The 21,921-nt window shown below is 38.4% G+C and overlaps 1 protein-coding gene across 1 annotated transcript in view; it reads right to left on the minus strand.

Annotated features, from left to right (window-relative positions):
• Positions 1 to 21,399, minus strand: part of HCRTR2 (hypocretin receptor 2) — a gene marked incomplete at both ends in the record, with an annotated part of 141,721 nt that extends 120,322 nt beyond the window's left edge. The window contains one exon of the mRNA XM_082637721.1: positions 21,177 to 21,399. Within this exon, the coding sequence (XP_082493847.1) occupies positions 21,177 to 21,399 (223 nt within the window). The remainder of the gene's footprint in view (positions 1 to 21,176) is intronic.
• Positions 21,400 to 21,921: the final 522 nt, after the last annotated feature.

Here is a 21,921-nt window from a genome sequence, read left to right on the forward strand (position 1 = left end):
CACCTCTCCAATAACGCTCATGCTATAGACTATTGTTGACATGTCAGTCTCTTTCCCAAGATTAGAAATTCCTTGTAGGTAAGGACCATGCCCCCTTCACTCTGTATTTCCTCCACAGAATGTAATAGAACAGATTACTCGTTGTGGGTGCTCAATAAATATTTGCTGAATGAAATAAGAAAAGGAAATAGCTCCAAATTAGATAAGCCCTAGAAAACCAGTGTGTTGGTTCAGGCTGCTTTATTTTTTTGTGTGCCTTTTTCTGCTATAGTTGGACGGAGCCCTCTGCTTCTCTATGTTGCCTTTACCTCCATTTGGATGATAAAAATATATTTCCATGACGTCAAATTTCTACATATACTGTCACTGTTGCTGATGGTGACCCAGCATTCAGAGAAGTCTTATAAACTCCTATTTACCAGAAGAGAAAATCCACACCCAGAGAAAATCTTGACTCTTTCTGTCGCCCTTCTGATCTCTGTGGCCAGGTACCTATGATGAGTTTTAGAGATTAGTCATTGAAACTCAAGTCCATTTCAGTTGAGTTTACCAAAAAAAAAAAATGTGCATGAGAATTTGTGTTTTTCTTAAATTACACACATATTTTAAAACTTGCTATGCACACTAGCATGGATAAACTAGCAAAGGAAGAATGGAAATGGAGAACAGAGCATTATATTTACTTACAGTTCAGGAATGGAGAGGTCAAGTGATAACATGTAAATCTATTCAAACCCCTAACACAATAACAGCTCTCTAATACTAAATTCCACTACCTGGGAAAAGGAGTGAATAATAGCCCTATCACACAGGTTGTTATAGGAGGTACTTAGACGGCGGATGACAAATACTGCTGTTGAGGCATTAGGTAATTACGGCAATATAACAACTCCCAAAAGCCTAACATGTAAATTCTACTGTAATTCAGTTGATTCACAATAATGAGAAATATTGATAATATTGTTTTAACTGGTTACATGTCTGCTAGAATTAGTAATGCCTCCCATCTCTGAGCAAGACTCTACTTTGATTTTTCAAAAATTTATAATTTGATTGATATTTCAGGAAATTGAGGACCAGAATTAGTCAATAGGTTTATTCTTTCTCTTATTCCCCATTAAAGAAGTGTCTAGAACTCTCCAATTATTACCAACATTGTTCTTGGGCTCCGCCTGAAAATATGATATATTTTTTTCAATTGTCTGCACAGTATTTTGTCACTGGCAGTGGGGGAAAATGACAAAGGATTCCTAAAGCTGAGACTCTGTGGGCATTCCTGAATCATCCTGGGCTCATGTGAGGATATGTTTGGCCCTTTTATTTTTGCAGAAATTATGGAGTCGTGATAAAATTCAGTCTCAGCTCTCTTATCCCATCTGGGACACAAATGGTCAAATATTTCCTTAGACATCTATAAAAACATAGAAAACAACTAAGAATCACTTTGAAACAAAGAAGGCTTAAGTAAGAGTTTTATACATTATATGTTCTCCTCAGTAATTTCAGGAATATAGCATGTTATTTGGAAGCATATTTATGTAACTTCCTTGAAGAAAAAAAAATAGCTGCCACAGTTTGTAAATCTCATTTGCTCTTCAGGCAAAGAGCAAAATAGTTTCCTGGTAAAGTCAAGGGGATTACAGTGCTGAGGAGAGATTTTACAAATGGTCTCCCATAATCATTACTTTAGTGACTATATATTTATTTTAATGTGTGTGTTGTTTAAGATATTGAAAAAAGTTATCACAAACAAGATTCAAATTATTGAGGTTTTATTTTAAGATTTTATATAGAAGAAATTTAAAGCCTGCAATGCCTAATTTTAAAAATGTGCTTATATCTAAAGTATTCCTCCTGGTGGAAATCTAACACTTTAATTCATTTAGTAGCAAAACATTGCTGTATGCCCGGCACTGATCTAGAAGCTGAGGATGCACCTGCAAAAACAACAAAAATAAATAAATAAAGGAACTATTGTCTTGGAACTTATATGTTACTTAAAGGAGACAGCAGTAAAATTAAAAAAACAAACCAACAATATCATTTCTAATAGTAATAAGTTCTATGACAGAAACAAAATGGGCTGCTAACATAGGGGGTAGAGATTCAGACTGGCCTCCTCAGAGACTGTTTCTGAATGTGTGACAATGTGAGCTGAGCAGGAACCAGCCAGGAGAGGGCCAGAGGAGATTAGAGAGTGTGAAGATGCTAAAGCAGAAATATATTCAGTCTGTTCAAAGAATATAGATTTTGCTACAAAGATCAATCACCTAAGGGGTGCTGCTTCTTACATGAATGTTAATTCAAGGACATCCTTATCTCTAGTGTATTTATCATTTTGGCTTTCCTAAAGTCTAGTTCATTCACCCAAGGAATAGTTGAAAATATCTCTTGACTTTGGGAAAGTCAAGGCCTTATATCCAGTTTTTTTTTTTTTTTTTGGCATTTTTAAAGTTTGGAAGGTAGCTTCTTAATCCTGCTTGAAAATCTGGTGTGCATTAAAATCATATTATGCATGTAATGCAATCTCCAAAATGTGTGTGTGTGTGCATGAGTGTGCACATGTTTTTATTTATGTGTTTTTAACTTCTTAAATTCTTATTTTCCCCTTTTCCACTGAGATAGTTTGGCTTCCTGTCAGTGACCAATTGCAATGTTCAATATGCCTGGGGAAGAAAAACACATAAATTTATGAACTAGGATAATCTTATTGACTTTCAGGAATCTATGAGTCACCATCACCATCTCTGATGATTTCAAAGAACAAAGCTTTCTAGGCTTCCCTGTGGCTGAAATATAAATCAAGCCCCAGCACATAAATTGTCCCAACAATTATGAAGTTCTTTTCCTGCACCAGCTGGTGAGATCTGCTAATGTATTTGTTTTTCAGCTTTCTAAACTTGGGGAACTTTTGTATTAAGTATTCTAATTGGAGAGATTAAGTTTTAGCTCTTTTTTTTACAATGAAATGTTGACTCAGTTTCACCCAATAACAAAATGGCTTCATAAGCACTTAATAACATCTCTCTACTTCTGTCCCAGAAAGATTAACACAATATGCACATTTTAAGAAAGACAAGTTGGCTTCAAAATGGTATTTATAAGCAATATGGTTCTCTACCAAAGTATATGACTCATCAAATTTATTCTGAATTTATGAAATAAATTACTATAGACAGTGGTTTTCTGACCCCAATTATGATTTTATAATAATAAACTCAACCACATGGTTGTAAACCATGTGCTTTATAAATTCATCTTAGTGTCACCGAGTAGGAATAAAAACTCACTGAAAATCTAGAAAAGGATATTACAATTTTCCATCAGTGCTGTATTCCCCTTGTGAGTTAGGAATAGCAAACAAAAGTTTTTAAAGTAACCACAGTTTTAGAAATTTTGATGCATTACCATGTCAACTAGCAGAGACACGCTTATGGTAATTCCCTAAAGGCTGACCTGGGGTCAATGTAAGTAATACCTTTAATTATTATTGGAATGATAAAACTGTCATATAAGATAAATTTTCAAATGAGCATATTTAGAAGCTTGCAGGAAATCTGGAGTAGAAATTTGGGGATTTAGTTGGAAAATATGAAAAAAATATGAAAAAATTTCCATAAGATCTCAAATTTGTCATCTTTTGGGTTTTAGTGTGAGGCCAAAGTATGATCTAGTTTCAAGTGATGGATGACTAGGAGCATAGTGACCCATTGAAACCCCAAAAATAAGTTAATACAAAAACAATTTTAGTGAAAAACTGTATAGAATATTGAAAAATATTAATAGAGCTATGACACGTGAGACTAGGTGCATCTTTCAGAAATGAAATATGAAAAAAATATTTTAAAAAGAAATTTATTCTCAAATTTAAATATTCAGCAAAGCAAATACAGTAATTTTTTCCTATATTTTAATCTTCTTTCTTTTACTTCTTTTCTTTATTTCTTTGTTTTCATTTTCTCACTTTCTCCTTTTCTCCCTCATGCAGCACGTGGAAAGCCTCCTAGAATAATTTTGATTGCCTTTCCTTATCAATTTTTTTCATTAAAGTAGACTTGATTAAGTGAGCCCCAAACAGGGCACAAACTCCAGTGTGAAAACCTTCCTGAGTCTTCCAATGACAGCACTCTCCTTAAAGTCTTAGAAGGGCTCCCTTTCAGCTGCAGTATCAGAGCCAGCTGAGACCCTATCTAATGCCCCAGCTCCATCCCTAGACTGTCCTCTTCTGCACTTACCCAATTGCTTAACATTCTCTGCATGGCCTATGCTATTTCATGCCTCTTTGATTTTGCTCTTGTTGTTTCCTCTGCCTAGAACACCTTGCTCTATTTTCTTCACCTGTGTGACTTGCATTCATGCATTAAAACTCCGTTTAGGAGTCATCTTCTCCTGAATCTCTCTCTAATCCCCCCAATGGAACAAAGTGTCCTTATATGCTTCCACTACATCCTGTAACTCATCTATCAGAGTACTTGACACATTATATTGAAATTATCTGTTATGTTTGTCTCTTCACGTAAAGTATAGGTTCCTTGGTTTCTATTGTCTTTGTACCCTGGATTCTTATTCCAGTAATTGGCACAAACTCTCCCAATATTATAAGTTACTTCTATTGGCAGAGATCCAAAATGTGAAATGGAAATATCTATCAAATTATCTTAGTCTTATACCATTAAATGCTTGATTCCTCTAAATTCCCTTGTTCTGAGATTTTTAAAATACTTTTAACTATTGTCTGATTCCTGTGACAGAGACAGTGTTCCCTTATACTTTCCAACCCCACTTGTAGTTAAGCTGATACAATGAGATTGATTTTGGTCAAATGATTATGGGCATGACAGACATGTGTTGCTTTTTGGCAAAGGTAGTTAAAAGCCAGTATATATTTCCCAGTTCACTCCTCTCCAGCCCTGAAAACGTTAGAGGCTGTAAAATGATTTATCCCCAAATTGAAAAAAATTAAAACAACAAATATTTATCTCATCACTTCTAAAGGCTCAGGAATCTCCAAGAAACTTAACTAGATAATTCTGTCTCAGAGCCTGTCATTAAGTCAAGCTGGTGGGGACAGGGGAGGGTGCTGTTGACATCATCTCAAGACTCCTTCTGGCCAAAGGATTGCTTCTAAGATCATACATGTGGTTTTTAGCAGGCTACATTTCCTCTATGGTGGTATGTTGGATATTTTAATTCCTCACCATGTGGGTTGCTCTCAAGAAGGAAGCTTACTTTCTCCAGAGCAAGAAATCCAAGAGCAAGAGAGTGGGAACTGAAGGCAGAAGCTGTAATCTTTTATAATATAATTTTGAAAGTGACATACTATCACTTCTGCTAAATGCTACTGTATGCTGCTATAGACCACTTCTGGCATGATATGGAAAGGAACTAAATAGGGTGTGAATACCAGGTGGTGGGGGACACTGAGACCCATCGTGGATGCTTGTTTCACAGAGGCTGCATGTTGAGGTGGTCCATGAACAGAAAGGACATCTGGACCTTGAGACACAACAGACTCTCCAACCCATATTAGATGTCAATTAGATGTCAAATAGACAAGAAATAAACTTCTGTGATGCCAAGCAAATGAACATTTAGGGTTTATTTGCCACTATGGCACAGCCTACCTTTTCAGACCAATAAAGCTCTTCATGTAGTTATGTCTACAGAAGGAGACAATGAAGATTGAAAGAGTTTCAATTATTCTATCACTTTTAAGATTAACTTCTTGGGCGATTCAAGATGGTGGAGGAGTATGAGGACATGGGTTTCATCTCTCTCCATGGATGCATCAGGAATACATCTATAGATGCAACAATTCTCACAGAAGACCAGCTGAAAACAAGCTGAAGACCTTGGACACTGGAAAGGACTATAAAGATCCCTGCATAAATGGGTAGGATGGAAAAAAGAAGGGAGAAGGAGGAGGAAAGGAAGCGGGACAGGACAGGGCAGGGGAGCTAAAGCAGAGGAGAGATTCTCAAATTCGGGGAAACTCCCTCTCTGATGGGGAAATCGAATGTGACAGAAGGGAAGCATTTGAGGCTGTCAGAAGAGGGTGAAGCAGCCAATTGGTGGCAGATGGGAGTGAGAAATACACAGACGGTCTGTGCTGTGGCTTTCTGTGCCCTGGATTGGGATGTGTGTTCACAGTTACGCAAGGGGGCTGGGAGCTGGAGTGTGGGAATTGGAGAATAGGCCAGGAGCGAAAACTGCTGTTGGTTGTGGGGACACGGACTGAGGGGATGGGAGGGAGGAAATCTGCAGCAGGGAATGCCTACAGAGGAAGACTTCCATGTCTGCCATGGAAGCAGGTGCTACTGCTGAGTCACACACAAGGGAAGGAACCACAATTGTGGTCTCTCTCTCCCCACACATCAGTGCCTGCTGACAGACAATTAAAGAAGCCCTCTCAGGGCTGGCCCTCACAAGCCTGCTGATGGGTGTCAGAAAAAACCTGGTGAGGGCCAGCCCTCATGCGCCTTACACTGGGTGCCAGAAAAGGCCCTTTCTAGGGCCATATCTCTTGCATCCGTGGCCACCAGATCCCTGCGCATTTGGCACTGCTGGGGCTCCCACCGTCCAAGTAGTCATACGACCTCAGCACCTGGTCCTCACTGGGGCAGACCCACAAGCTACAAGGCATCCTCAGGACCAGACTCCTGTGAGTAGACCACAAGCAGAGGTGGGGATAAAACCAAAGCTGAATCCCAGGGATGGGGCAACTAAGGAAGAAGATTAAAAAACTTTCTGTTGGCAGCACAAGCTGCAGATTAAATCCCTGCAATCAGATAGGTAGGCCCTGCATATATGGAAAATCTTAGTAGACAATGAGTGTTCCCACAAATGAAAATGTTCTAGCTCTGACAGCTGTGGACTTTGGGGGCAGCACATGCATCAATTGGGCCAGATCAGAGTCTGAGTCATCCCCACAGGGCACACAGAAGGTCCAGAAACCAGCCCAGGGAGGTGGATGTGGGCTGTGGCTCATGGCATGTGCAAGGACACTTTCAGCTGAGATCCCAGGGAAACATAATTATTATTATTAATTTTATGTTTTGATTCATTCTATTGTTGGTTCTCACCTTTTTTGTTTGTTTTTTTCCCTTTCGTTTATTGTCTGTTTGTTGGGTTTTGTTTCAGTAATTTTTTTTTAATTTAGTCTTTTGGGTCATTGTGTTCTATAACATATATTTTTTTTTTTTTTTTTTTTTTGTGGTATGCGGGCCTCTCACTGTTGTGGCCTCTCCCGTTGTGGAGCACAGGCTCCGGATGCACAGGCCCAGCGGCCATGGCTCACGGGCCCAGCCGCTCCGCGGCATATGGGATCCTCCCAGACCGGGGCACGAACCCGTATCCCCTGCATCGGCAGGCGGACTCTCAACCACTGCGCCACCAGGGAGGCCCTATAACATATTTTTTTATATATATACTTCTATTTTACTTTGCTTTTCTGCTTTGTGTTCTTTTCCCTTATTTTTTCTTCTTCTTTAATATATTTTTTATTTTTTATATTTCCATTTCTACTTTACTTTTCTGCTGTCCTGTGTTTTTCCCCTTTTTGTTTTATTTTATTATTTTTAAAATCATTTTTCTAGGTTTTATCTGTTTCCTTGCTTTATGCTTTAGTTGGCACACTGCTTTGGTTTTGATTTTAAGTTTGTGTTTTTGTTACTTTTGATCCTAATTGTTTGATTTCGCTTTTGAGTTCTTCTATTTGTCTGGTTGTTCTCTTGTTTTTGATTTATTTGGTTCTGCTTTTGTTTCTTTTGCATGTGTGTGTGTTTCCTTGATTGTGTTTTTGTTTGTTTGATTCTGTTTTTACCTTTCTCTGGGGTTTTGTTTGTCTTTTTTGGTTTTTTTTCTTTAATGTATTTTCTATTTATTTCTATGTTTCTATTTTTATGTTGCTTTTCTGTTGTTCTGTCTTCTTTCCCCTTTCTCTTTTTTCTTCTTACCACTTTTTTCGGGTTTTGTTTCTTTGCTTCCTTCTTCAGTTGACACTGTTTTGGTTTTTTTTTTTTTTTTAGTATTGTGTCTTTGTCAGTTTTCTTTTCTTTTTTTTTTTCTTTGCAGTATGTGGGCCTCTCACTGCTGTGACCTCTCCCATTGCGGAGCACAGGCTCCAGACGTGCAGGCTCAACAGCCATGGCTCATGGAACCAGCCGCTCCACGGCATGTGGGATCTTCCCGGATCGGGGCACAAACCTATGTCCCCTGCAACGGCAGGTGGACTCTCAACCACTGTACCACCAGGGAAGCCCTGTCAGTTTTCTTTTTAATTGTTTGATTTCATCCTTGGGTTATACTTTCTTTTTTATTTATTTGGTTCTGTTTTTGTTTCTTCTGTGTGTGTGTGTGTGTTTCCTTGTTTCTATTTTTGTTTGCTTGATTTTACTTTTTACCATTTGTCTGAGGTTTTCTTATTATTTTCATTCATTCATTCATTCATTCATTCTTTTTTTAATCCCCTTTATTGCAGGGTCTTAGTTCCTCGACCAGAAGTTAGGCATGAGGCTCTGGGGTGGGAACACAAAGTCCAGGATGCTGGACCACTATAGAATTCCCAACCACAGGGAAGATTAATCTCTGAGAGCTCTCACAGAGACCTCTATCTGAATTCAAGACCTGGCTCCACCCAACTTCCAGCAGCTTCCAGAGCTGGACACCCCTCACCAAACAACAAACAAGAGAGGAACACAAACCCACCCATCAGCACACAGTCTAACTAAGGTCATACTAAACTCACAGACACCCCAGAACACACCATTTGACATGGTCCTGCTCATCAGAGGGAAAAGACTCAGCTCCACCCACCAAAATGCAGGCACCAGTCCATCACATCAGGAAGCCTATACAAACCACTGGACTGACTTCACCAACAGGGGCAGAAAACAGAAGCAAAAGGAACACAAATACTGTAAATTAGACAAAATGAAAAGAGGTAGAAATATCTTGCAGGCAAAGGAGCAAGACAAAAACCCCACAAGAACAAATAAATAAAGAGGAAATAGACAAGCTACTTGAAAACGAATTCAAAATAATGATAGTAAAGATGATTCAAGATCTTAGAAACAAGATAGAGAAAATACCAGAAATTTTTAACAAGGACCTAGAAGAAATAAAGAGCAAACAAACAGTAATAAAAAGCACAATAACTGAAATTAAAAATACTCTAGAAGGAATTAATAGCAGAAAAACTGAGGCAGAAAAACACATAAGTGAGCTGGAAGATAGAATAGTGGAAGTAACCACCACAGAGCAGAATAAAGAAAAAAAAAATGGAGGACAATCTCAGAGACCTCTGGGATAATATTAAGTGCACCAACTTTTGAATTATAGGAGCCCCAGAAGAAGAAGAAAAAACAAAAGGGTCTGAAAAAAATATTTGAAGAGATTATAGTTGAAAACTTCCCCAACATGGGAAAGGAAATAGTCAATTGAGTCCAGGAAGCACAGAGTCCCATACAGGATAAATCCAAGAAGAAACATGGCGAGACACATATTAATCAAACTAACAAAAATTAAACATAAAGAAAAAAATATTAAAAGCAGCAAGGGAAAAGCAACAAATAACATACAAGGGAATCCCCATAAGGTTAACAGCTGATCTTTCAGCAGAAGCTCTACAGGCCAGAAGAGAGTGGCAAGATATATTTAAAGTGATGAAAGGGAAAAACCTACAACCAAGTTTACTCTACCAGCAAGGATCACATTCAGATTTGATGGAGAAGTCAAAAGCTTTACAGACAAACAAAAGTAAAAATGATTCAGCACCACCAAAGCAGCTTTATAACAAATGCTAAAGGAACTTCTCTAGGCAGAAACACAAGAGAAGGAAAAGACCTACAAAAATGAACCCAAAACAATTAAGAAAATGGTAACAGGAACATATATATCAATAATTACCTTAAATAAAAATGGACTAAATGTCCCAACCAAAGGACACAGACTGGCTAAATGGACACAAAAACAAGACCTGTTTATATGCTGTCTACAAAAGACCCACTTCAGACCTAGGGTCACATACAGACTGAAAGTGAGGGGATGGAAAAATATATTCCATGCAAATGAAAATGAAAAGAAAGCTGGAGTAGCAATACTCATATCAGACAAAAACAACTTCAAAATAAAGACTAATACAAAAGACAAGGAAGGACACTCCATAATGATCAAAGGATCAACCCAAGAAGAAGATATAACAATTGTAAATGCTTATGCACCCAACAAAGGAGCACCTCAAAACATAAGGCAAATGCTAACAGCCATAAAATGAGATATTGACAATAACACAATAATAGTAAGGGACTTTAACCCCCCAACTTCACTAATGGACAGATCAACCAAAATGAAAATAAATAAGGAAACACAAGCTTTAAATGACACATTACACCAAATTAACTTAATTGATATTTATAGGACATTCCATCCAAAAACAGCAGAATACTCTATCTTCTCAAGTGCACATGAAATATTCTCCAGGATAGATCACGTCTTGGGTCACAAATCAAGCCTCAGTAAATTTAAGAAAATTGAAATCATATCAAACATCTTTTCTGACCACACTGTGAGACTAGATATCAAATACAGGAAAAAAAATCTGTAAAAAATACAAACACATGGAGGTTAAACAATATGCTACTAAACAACCAAGAGGTCACTGAAGAAATCAAAGAGGAAATCAAAAAATACCTAGAAACAAATGACAATGAAAACATGACAGCCCAAAACCTATGGGATGCAGCAAAAGCAGTTCTAATAGGGAAGTTTATAGCAATACAATCCTACCTCAAGAAACAATAAAAATCTCAAATAAACAACCTAACCTTATACCTAAAGCAATTAGAGAAAGAAGAACAAAAAAAACCCCAAAGTTAACAGAAGGAAGAAAATCATAAAGATAGGATAAGAAATAAATGATAAAGAAATGAATGAAACAATAGAAAATATCAATAAAACTAAAATCTGGTTCTTTGAGGAGATAAACAAAAATGATAAACCATTAACCAGACTCATCAGGAAAAAAAGGGAAAAGACTCAACTCAAGAGAATTAGAAAGGAAAAAGGAGAAATAATAACTGACACTGCAGAAATACAAAGAATCATGAGAGAATACTACAAGAAACTATATGACAATAAATGAGCAACCTGGAAGAAATGGAAAAATTCTTAGAAATGCACAACCTTCCAGGACTGAACCATGAAGAAATAGAAAATATAAACAGACCAATCACAAGCACTGAAATTGAAACTGTGATTAAAAATCTTCCAAAAAACAAGAGCCCAGGATCATATGCCTTCACAGGAGAATTCTATCAAATATTTAGAGAAGAGTTAACACCCATTCTTCTCAAACTCTTCCGAAGTATATCAGAGGGAGGAACACTCCCACTCATTCTACGAGACCACCATCACCCTGATACCAAAACCAGACAAAGGTACCACAAAAAAAGAAAATTACAAGCCATTATCACTGATGAACATAGATGCAAAAATCCTCAACAAAATACTAGCAAACAGAATCCAACAGCACATTAAAAATATCATACCCCACGATCAAGTGTAGTTTATCCCAGGAATGCAAGGATTCTTCAGTATACACATATCAATCAATGTGATACACCAGATTGACAAGTTGAAGAATGAAAAGCATATGATCATCTCAGTAGATGTAGAAAAAGCTTTTGATAAAATTGAACACTGATTTATGATAAAAACTCTCCAGAAAGTGCACATACAGGGAACCTATATCAACATAATAAAGGCCATATATGACAAACCCAGAGCCAACATCATTCTCAATGGTTAAAAACTGAAACCATTTCCTCTAAGATCAGGAACAAGACAAGGTTGTCCACTCTCACCACTGTTATTCAACATAGTTTTGGAAGTTTTAGCCACAGCAATCAAAGAAGAAAAGGAAATAAAAGGAAGTGAAATTGGAAAAGAAGAAGTAAAACTGTCACTGTTTGCAGATGACATGATACTATACAGAGAAATTCCTAAAGTTGCCAACAGAAAACAACTAGAGCTAATCAGTGAATTTGGTAGAATAGCAGGATACAAAATCTCTGACATTCTTATACTCTAACAACAAAAATCTGAAAGTGAAATTAAGGAAACACTCCCATTTAATGTTGCAACAAAAAGAGTAAAATTCTTAGGAATAAACCTATCTAAGGAGGTGAAAGGCCTCTATGCAGAAAACTATAAGACACTGATGAAAGAAATAAAAGCAATACAAACAAGTGGAGACATACCATTTTCTTGGATTGGAAGAATCAACATTGCAAAAATGATTACACTACCCAAAGCAATCTACAGATTCAATGCAATCCCTATCAAATTACCAATGGCATTTTTCACAGAACTAGAACAAAAAACTTCACAATTTGCATGGAAACCCAAAGAACCCTAAATAGTCAAAGCAATCTTGAGAAAGAAAAACGGAGCTGGAGGAATCAGGCTCCTGGACTTCAGACTACACTACAAAACTACAGTAACCAAGACAGTATTTTACTGGCACAAAAACAGAAATATACACAAATGGAACAGGATAGAAAGGACAGAGATAAACCCACACACATATGGTCACCTTATCTTTGACAGTGGAGGCAAGAATATACAATGGAGGAAAAACAGCCTCTTCAATAAGTGGTGTTGGGAAACATGGATAGATACATGTTAAAGAATGAAATTAGAACACACCTTAACACCATACACAAAAATAAACTCAGAATGGATTAAAGACCTAATTGTAAGGCCAGACACTATAAAACTCTTAGAGGAAAACATAGGAAGAACAGTCTTTGACATAAATCACAGCAAGATCCTTTTTGACTCACCTCCTAGAGAAATGAAAATAAAAACAACAATAAACAAATGGGACCTAATGAAACTTAAAAGCTCTTGCATAGTAAAGCAAACCATAAATCAGACAAAAAGATAACCCTCAGAATGGGAGAAAATATTTGCAAACGAAGCAAGTAACAAAGGATTAATCTCCAAAATATAGACGCAGCTCATGCAGCTCAATGTCAAAAAAAACCCAGCCCAATCCAAAAATGGGTGGGAGACCTAAATAGACATTTTTCGAAGGAAGACATACAGATGGCCAACAAACACATGTAAAGATGCTCAACATCACTAATCATTAGAGAAATGCAAATCAAAACCACAATGAGGTATCACCTCACACCAGTCAGAATGGCCATCATTAAAAAAATCTAGAACAATAAATGCTGGAGAGAGTGTGGAGAAAAGGGAACCCTCTTGTACTTTTGGTCAGAATGTAAATGGATACAACCACTATGGAGAACAGAATGGAGGTTCCTAAAAAAACTAAAAATAGAACTACCATACAACCCAGCAATCCCACTACTGGACATATACCCTGAGAAAACCATAATTCGAAAAGAGTAATGTACCACACTGTTCATTGCAGGACTATTTACAATAGCCAGGACATGGAAGCGACCTAAGTGTCCATCGACAGATAAATGGATAAAGAAGATGTGGCACATATATACAATGGAATATTACCCTGCCATAAAATGGAAAGAAATTGAGTTCTTTGTAATGAGGTGTATGGACCTAAAGTCTGTCATACAGAGTGAAGTAAGTCAGAAAGAGAAAAACAAATAGTGTATGCTAATGCATGTATATGGAGTCTAAAAAAAAACAGTACTGATGAACCTAGTGGCAGGACAGGAATAAAGACACAGACATAGAGAACGGACTTGAGAATATAGGGCAAGGAAAGGGAAGCTGGGACGAAGTGAGAGAGAGCACTGACATATATACACTACCAAATGTAAAATAGATGGCTAGTGGGAAGCTCCTGCATAGCACAGGGAGACCATTTTGATGCTTTGTGATGACCTAGAGGGTAGGATGGGGAGGGTGGGAGGGAGGGAGGCTTAAAAAGGAGGGGATATGGGTGTATATGTATACATATAGCTGATTCACTTTGTTGTACAGCAGAAACTAACACAACATTGTAAAGCAATTAAACTCTAATAAAGATGAAGAAAAAAGATAAGACATCCAAAAAAAACCAAAAGAATTAACTTCTTATTTTAAATTAAAACATTGGATTTATTTATTTATTTATTTACTTATGTGCCAATTTTGTAAATCTGGTTAATGTGCACCTGTACTCAGAATGCTGACAAAATCAGGTACCAAAGACATTGTAGCCGAAGGTCAGACAAGGAGTTAGTATTTTTATCCTGACTTCTTGGAATACAGGACACTCGTAAGGTTTTCCAAAGCAGACACACAATCCCTGGATATTTCTATGTAGTCAAACTTTTCTTTTAAATTGATTTCAAATCATTTCAGGCACATAAAATTTTACACTAAATACAACCTACCTCATTAGATTGTTCTGAATAATAAATGAGGTAATGTATGTAACAATGTCTTCTGAAGAGTAAAATAATATGTAAACATTAAACATTGTTCATATGTATGTGATATCGAAAGCAAATTACTGGAAAAGACTCAATGATAATAATCTAAAAATATTTTCAAGAATAGAGTACATATTTATTCTGAATAGTTTTGATTTTTTGTTTATGGGGAAACAGTTCAAATGGAAAAAAATAATGGTATGTATATATATATATATATCTCCAACCCGTTTACTTGGTCAAGAGATGATCTCTCATTGGGAACAAAGATGAAATGAATAAATTCAGTCCTAAGAGTCAGCTGTCCAAAAGACTGGTCATATATGTCATGTATTTCATCCAATAGCCTCTCAAAGTGTTCCACTGTCAGCGTCTAAAGTTCATTTCATTTATGGTGTTATGGGTAATGCCTCTTTGGACATATAAAATACTATTATGCTCCAGGAGCTGTATTATGTGATATAAAGATTGACCTATGAAGTCAAATCAATAGAAACTTATGATTTTTTAAAAAAGTTAACATTAATTCCATCAGAGAAAGAAAAAAAGAAAAGTGTGAGTAGGTTTGAAAGCCAAAGGAGGAACAAAACAATCTTTAGATGATCTGAGATAGTAAATGTTTAGGTCCTCAGTCTGTAATGGTCTCTAAAGACAGCACCTTCAGTAACAAAATAATCCTTGGCCACAATTATCTAACATTTATCCAGAGAGTCACTCCCCCGAACAGGAAAAAGCCTTTTTGGCAACACCTATTTTTACCTTGAAATTTTCTCTTGTAATGTAACCCTAGCCTGACCTTGATTAACTTATCAAATGAGCTCATCCTCCAAGCTGAAGGACTATAGTCTATCAGAGGAATAGCATGGCAACTGGCCAGCACAGCTCCATAGATCGTCTGGAGGGCACACCTCAGTAACATTCCCATTCTCTCTCTTTTTTTCCTTTTTCTTGGTCAGGGTTAGAAGCATGGGACAGAGTCAGGATGACACAGGTGGACCATGGAACCAGATAAATCTGTATTAGAAACCTAATGCTGATATTTACAGTCTGACTAAACTTTGGAACTAGTTAAAATAGTTTTTTGAATTTCATGTTTCTCATTTGTAAATCAAAGCTATTAATCTCCTTGTTATGTCATGAGGCATCAAGGAAATATATATATTCATTGTGGAACGTAGCTTCCAAGACCTGGCATATAGTACTCCATAAATATTCTTCATTTTCCTTTGCAGCAAAAAGAGGAGTTGGAGATGAATAACTACCCTTTGTTTCACCCATCACATGTCATTAACTGGACCTCACCAGTGAGACGTTATTCAATAGAGCCAGCATCCCTAAGGTTGGGAGTTATGCCAGAATTCTGCAAGAAGAAGGATGGAAAGGTCGTCTCTCCCCAGTGAAATAACACCAGTGGTGGATACTCCTGAAATCTGAGGAGCTGAGTAAGAATTCAGGGACTTCGTAATGCTAACGTAACTGTAGTATGTGATGATTTGCAAATACCTTCTGAAATACAAATTAATAAAAATTCACGTAAACATATAAAACACATATGTATGCCCTAATAAAATCAAGAAAAATTTTAATAACTTCATGTATTTGTATGTTAGATTTAGCTTGTCTTATACATTGGTAACATTTTCATTTATTTCACTTTCCTCATTTTTTTCAAATATAGAAAAAAACCCATTCAATTTAAATTATCAGTAGCACATATTTCATTATTGTCTTCTCATGGTAAATGTTGCTGTTATCTATGAGAGAGCCATTTAAAAAGTTATCACTGAGATTCTGTTCAAGTCGGAAACATGATTTATTTTACCCGGTAAAATTAAGTGGCTATGATTTGCTAAAAATATGGAGGTGTCAGTTTAACTCTTATTCAGGTAAGCATGCTTTGCATTCTGTAACTTAAATCATACATGTTTAAAGCTTAGTGGCTAATCTTACCTTTTACGGTTACTGTTCATGATTTCTATCGGGTCTTGGCAGAGATCAGTAATGTATTATCTCTAACCTCTTTCTGCTTCCTGTGTATGAAAGGGTGGGTTTTAAAAGACCCACAGAGCTGAGATGGGCTTTGGGACAAGTAGAGAAGAAAGTTCTCAGACTTAGGAGCAGCGGGAACTTGCAACCCTGCCGTTGTCATGTCTGGGGCATACGATTAGCTCTGTAAGAAGCAACCATATTACAGGTATTCCCCCTATCCCACCTACCCAGTTTAGTTTAACTCTTATTAGATACATTTATTAATGGGCAGTGTGCTTTAACTGAGTTAAATCAACATATTATCTCAGTGTGTGTGTACGGGTGTGCTGTTTAAAACATCAGTAGTGATAGACTGGCCAGCTAACATTTCAGAAACTCTTGAGTTAATGGAACCTAGAGCAGGCAAATGTAAACTGAGAGAGAGAAGATCCTCATGATGGTTAGGAATGACTTTCACATAGAGGTGGGAAGGCAATGTTAAGTAGTCAGTATTATGCACTAAACATCTGATTGGGGTGGGAGGGTGGAGCTGGTATGGAAAAGAAGAGTAACAGGCACCAACACCATGTCACTAACAGCTTTTATGAAAACACTCAATTGAGAAAAATGCCAGAGTAGAGGCCATAAAGAGCTACAAAGCTACAGACTTGCCATGGAGGAACAGGATGGCTACCAACCACACCAAGAAGAGATTTCAATAGTGGGAATGAAGGGATAGAAATTGGCATTTAGTGTCTACTGTGTCAAGAAAAGAAAAAAATATATATATATATATATTTGTGTATACCCCTCTAAATATCTCTGTAGAGGATGCTCATACATATATCCTCAGGATTTCTATAAGGCAGGCTTTATTTTTTATTTTTTCAATTTATTTGATTCAAGTATAGTTGATTTACAATGTTGTATTTATTTCTGTTGTACAGCAAAGTGATTCAGTTATAGACATATAGATGTTCTTTTTCATATTCTTTTCCACTATGATTTAGCACAAGATATTGAATATAGTTCCATGTGCTGTACAGTAGGACCTGTTGTCCATCCATTCTCTATATAATAGTTTGCATCTGCTAACCCCAAACTCCCAATAATCCATCCCTCCCCCACCAGATCTCCCCCTTGGCAACCACAAGTCTATTCTCTGTGTCTGTGAGTCAAGACAAGCATTATTAACCATAACTTTCAGTTGGAAAAAACAGGCTCAGAGAGTTTGTTAACTTGCTAATGCCACATAAGAAGTGAGAAGCACAGCTGGACTGATGTTATTTGTCGACTGTTCTCATTTTTTCGTATGAAGATGACAACAGGGAAGATAGAAGCATTCCAGGTGAAAATCATATATTTGAATGTGGAAGTAAGAGCAGCAGAGAATTGCTCATTTCCTCCAGATATTTAACGCTTGAGCTGTCTAGAACCCATCTCTCCATCCAGTTTCTACTCAAGGAATAGTAGGAATGACATCAAACATATTCCCTTGAGTGTCCCCAAGAACACTTTCCCCCTACACACATTAACTTTAAAAACATAACATTGCTCAAAATGTACTGGTCAAATAACTGAATGCATCTACTTGGCTAAAGTACAAGACATCCTTAGGAATAGGTTATATGTGACATAATTTTGAAGATATTGGAAAAACACTGCTTCCAGAAAGAACCTGTCCCATCTTCCTTCCTAGGATTTAAAATTCTATAATTAGACATGTATATGTTTTTATTAGGATGCATATAATCATGAAATTGCATGTAGAGTAATTCTTTGCCTTATTTTGAATGACTTTTGTCAACATTTTTTCCAATAAACTGCTTTCTAGCTTGGGAAAGAATCATCTGATAATGGGGAGGGTATATAATGAGAGAGGCACCATGGAGAGCAGAAAAATAGGTGGGTATGATCAAGACCTTATCATTCTGCTCACAAAAGGACATTGTGGGAGTAATGACTTCTAACTGATTACTCTATATTTGTAAGTTCAAGAAGGTTGAGATATTCCAAGTAGTCAGTTACATGAAAGTACAAGTGGTAAGCGGACCTGAAGGGTCAGTGATTACATCCGCTGGTTCATACCCAATGTTGACTCTTTTATCTTGCATGAATAATGTGATTTCTTGTCCTGCCATTCTCTGCATAAAATGACATACCAGGGGGGCAAAAAAAGTGATTCTCAATCTAATCTGTTTTGCAAATTTGACAGTGACTTAAAAGAGCAGGAAGTTGTCTGTGAGTAATGACACTGCTTATTTGTTCAAATGTCAAACTTAAACCTCATCAACTTTCAGGGAATATGTCCATAAAGAATATGGGTTTCAGTTCAGCCAGAGAGGATTTCAGTGTCATTCAGTTCTGAGGAAAACAGCTGTCAGTTTCATGAAAACAAAGAGCTTTGAGTATATCTTTTTTTTTTTTTTAAGCTGAATAAAATTGGACACTTCAGCACTTGTGGCTGTGGACAGTGCTCTCTCACTTGACATTATGAAACATTTACTCTAGAGATGTTTCTTTCCTGAGACTAAAACACTCCTCAGGCTAGCAAACATGCACCCCTAAACTATGCAATTAGGATATGAAGACCATGCATCACAGGTCTGTGCAAGCCAGAATAAAATAACAGCAAAAAGGAGCAAATTTTATCACAGAGGTTAAGCCTAAAATACAATTAGGGAAGGAAAATAATTATGATTTGTAGCTATTCCTGAATAACACGTCAAAATTTTACTGCAATGCAATAACGTTCTTCCCTTAGTGGTTTTTTTTTTTTTTTTTTTTTTTTTGGAGAGAATCACAGGACCATTAACCCCTCATGGTAATTTATTAATAGTGGGCATAGATGCAAGGGAGAAAAGGAAATACATTTAATAGGCTTGCAGACACTGGGAGCAAATAATTAATTCTCTATATGCTTTCTAAATCTAGAGTGGAATATCAGTGAAGAATTCTGGACCTGAGGTCAGAAGAAGTGGAACTGAATCTGAATGATGTTCCTTAATAAGTCATTTCATTTCTCTAAGTCTTGCTTCTTCTGTCAAATGTGGGTTACTCTGAGGTTAAGTGAGAGAGTGTATGAGAAGGAATCTGGCACAGAGTAGGTATTCATAGATGTTCAATTTTGATTATTCACTTATCATTAAGTATTAGCATAATGCAGTGAAATGTTGCTATGCTAGTAGCCATGTATCTTAATTATTGTAACTCTAAGCATAGATGACAAGAAGAAGGGAAACAAGAAAAGCATTACGATTAACAGACTTATCCTTACAACTGGTCCTAACCATGTGTATTTCCACCTTTCACCTTGTCTGCCTCATCAAAACATTTCTTTTATGTTTGCCTTTAAAAAACAGCAGCAAAATTAAAATAGCCTGAAAAAAATATATAGACAGAGCCAACTAAAGTTCTCAGAGGATTCTTATCTTTCTTGTCAAATAATATTCTACCAGCTCTCTCAGGAATGCCTTTCAGTCACATACTACCAACTATTCTGCCGCCTGAACTGGTGAGGGACTACTCTGAATGCTTCTTACCCAGACTGACACATTTGGGGAGAGAAGGTAAAAATCAGGCTAGTGCTGAGAGCCTGATAAGTCTCTTATCATCCTCCACTGCAGCTACAAAGTCTCTACTTTGGACTTCAACACCTCTCAGCCTATTCCACCTCACTCATCTTCTCCCCCTTTTGTAACTGAAAATCAAGAGCATCTTCTCCTACCCTCCCCCCATCTCCTGTCATTTTCCACAGAGATTCCCTCCACGCTGCCCTCTGCATTTAAACGCCTGCTACTCTCCATTCATCAAGATGCATGCTCCTTCCATTCACAATTTATGTTCAATCGTCCCTCCCTTCCAAAGCCCCTGTTATTTTTTTTTAAAGTCGATTTCCCAGCTACCCAAATAAACTCCATCACCACAGCCACCATCTAGCCATGGCACCGCTTCTTCAACCCTCAGAAATTCTGCAGAGGTGGGGAGTGGGAGAGGAAATTTATGCTGGCATACCAGCCTAGACAGGGACAAATAGTGAGAACCTAGCACAAAGCTTAGTCTGGTCTTTGTAAAAAAAGAAATCAGCTGCAAATATTTCCCGAGCCTGGAAACAAGCATGCTCTGGAAAATACATGGGTACAGTGGATAAATGAATGAATGGATGGAGGGATGAATGATTGCGATCTCCTTGGTACTTTTCTCAGAGGCCCCTCCTCCTTGCTCGCTCCCGGCTTGGCTCTTGTTTAATTCAGCTTCCCTGCATGAGTGCACCTCCCTGCTTTGCCTCTGCTCCCACTTCCTGCCCTTTCTTTACCGCCTCTGGACACAGCCTCAACCCCTCGCCAAAAGGCACTGTACCCGGCTCACAAATCCTTTGTGACTTCCACAGCCCAGGAGAGCTTGCTCCGAAGGGGCACAGCTTCTCATCCTGCCAGCCTAACCTCTCCTCACCCCCGAAACACTCGTCCACGTTACACAAAAGGATGACTAATTCCCCCACACTCCAGCAAATCCACCTGGAGAACCCTGCCTCTGTCCCTTTCCCCGCGCTTGGAACCTTGGTGCTCCCAAAGGCAATGCGGCTCCCCGCGGCTCCCTGCAGAAAAAGGGATCACCATTCCAGGGCTCAGTCCTGGTTCGTAAAACCAGAAAACTTTTTTTTTTCTTTTTTTAATATAACCCCACCCCGAAAGCAGCCACCTCTTTGTGTGCGTCCCTGGGGGGAGGAGGGGTCTTGGCAACCAGGGGCGCGAGGACTTGGCAGCCCCTACCTGGGGCTGCCCGGCGGACACTCACCCAGGACGTTCCCGATGAGAGCCACCACGAACACGATGATATAGCCAGCGATCAGGACCCACTCATATTCTTTGGGGTGGAGGTATTCCCTCCACAGGTACCGCAGGAATTCCTCGTCGTCATAGTCGGTGGGGTTTAAAAAGGGCTCTTGAGTTGCATTCAGCTCCGGAGCAGATGACCAGTTGCGACAAGGCGGGGAGTCCTCTAGTTTGGTGCCGGACATCACGGGCTCCTGTCCAGGTCGACTCAGTGCTGCAAGCGGCTCGGCCCCTGCCCCATGGGCGCCGCGGTCTGCGGCGTGAGGAGGCGCGGACAGGCGACCAGGGGCTCAGGAGCAGAAAATGACGTGAAAAGTTACGGAGCCAATGCCTCCGAGTCTCCCGCCCGCCGGGCAACTCGTCCGCCGGCGGGGTTGTGTCTGCAGGCGATGTTGCACCGGGAGGCGAGGAGGAGGCTGAGCATCCAGGGACCGGGCACCGGAGGCTGCAGCAGGGACACCAGGAAGGGAAGCTGCTACCTCGGCTCCGGCTCAATGACTCCTCATTCCAACGCGGAGTTCGCAGCCCACAGCTTCCTCCCGCGCCCGGGAGAGCTGGGGCTGAAGGAAAAAAAAAAAAAAAAAAAGTCGTGAAAATGATATTATCCTATTTCTCCGTGGGTTCCATCTCCCTCTTTTCTACTTCTTTTTTGTTCCTGCATTTCTCAAGTGCATTGTCTGTAAACACAGACTTGTGTAGGTCTGTGG

Source organism: Mesoplodon mirus, assembly GCF_964341445.2.
Source record: "Mesoplodon mirus genome assembly, chromosome: 12".
In the NCBI taxonomy this organism is placed as follows: Eukaryota; Metazoa; Chordata; class Mammalia; order Artiodactyla; family Ziphiidae; genus Mesoplodon; species Mesoplodon mirus.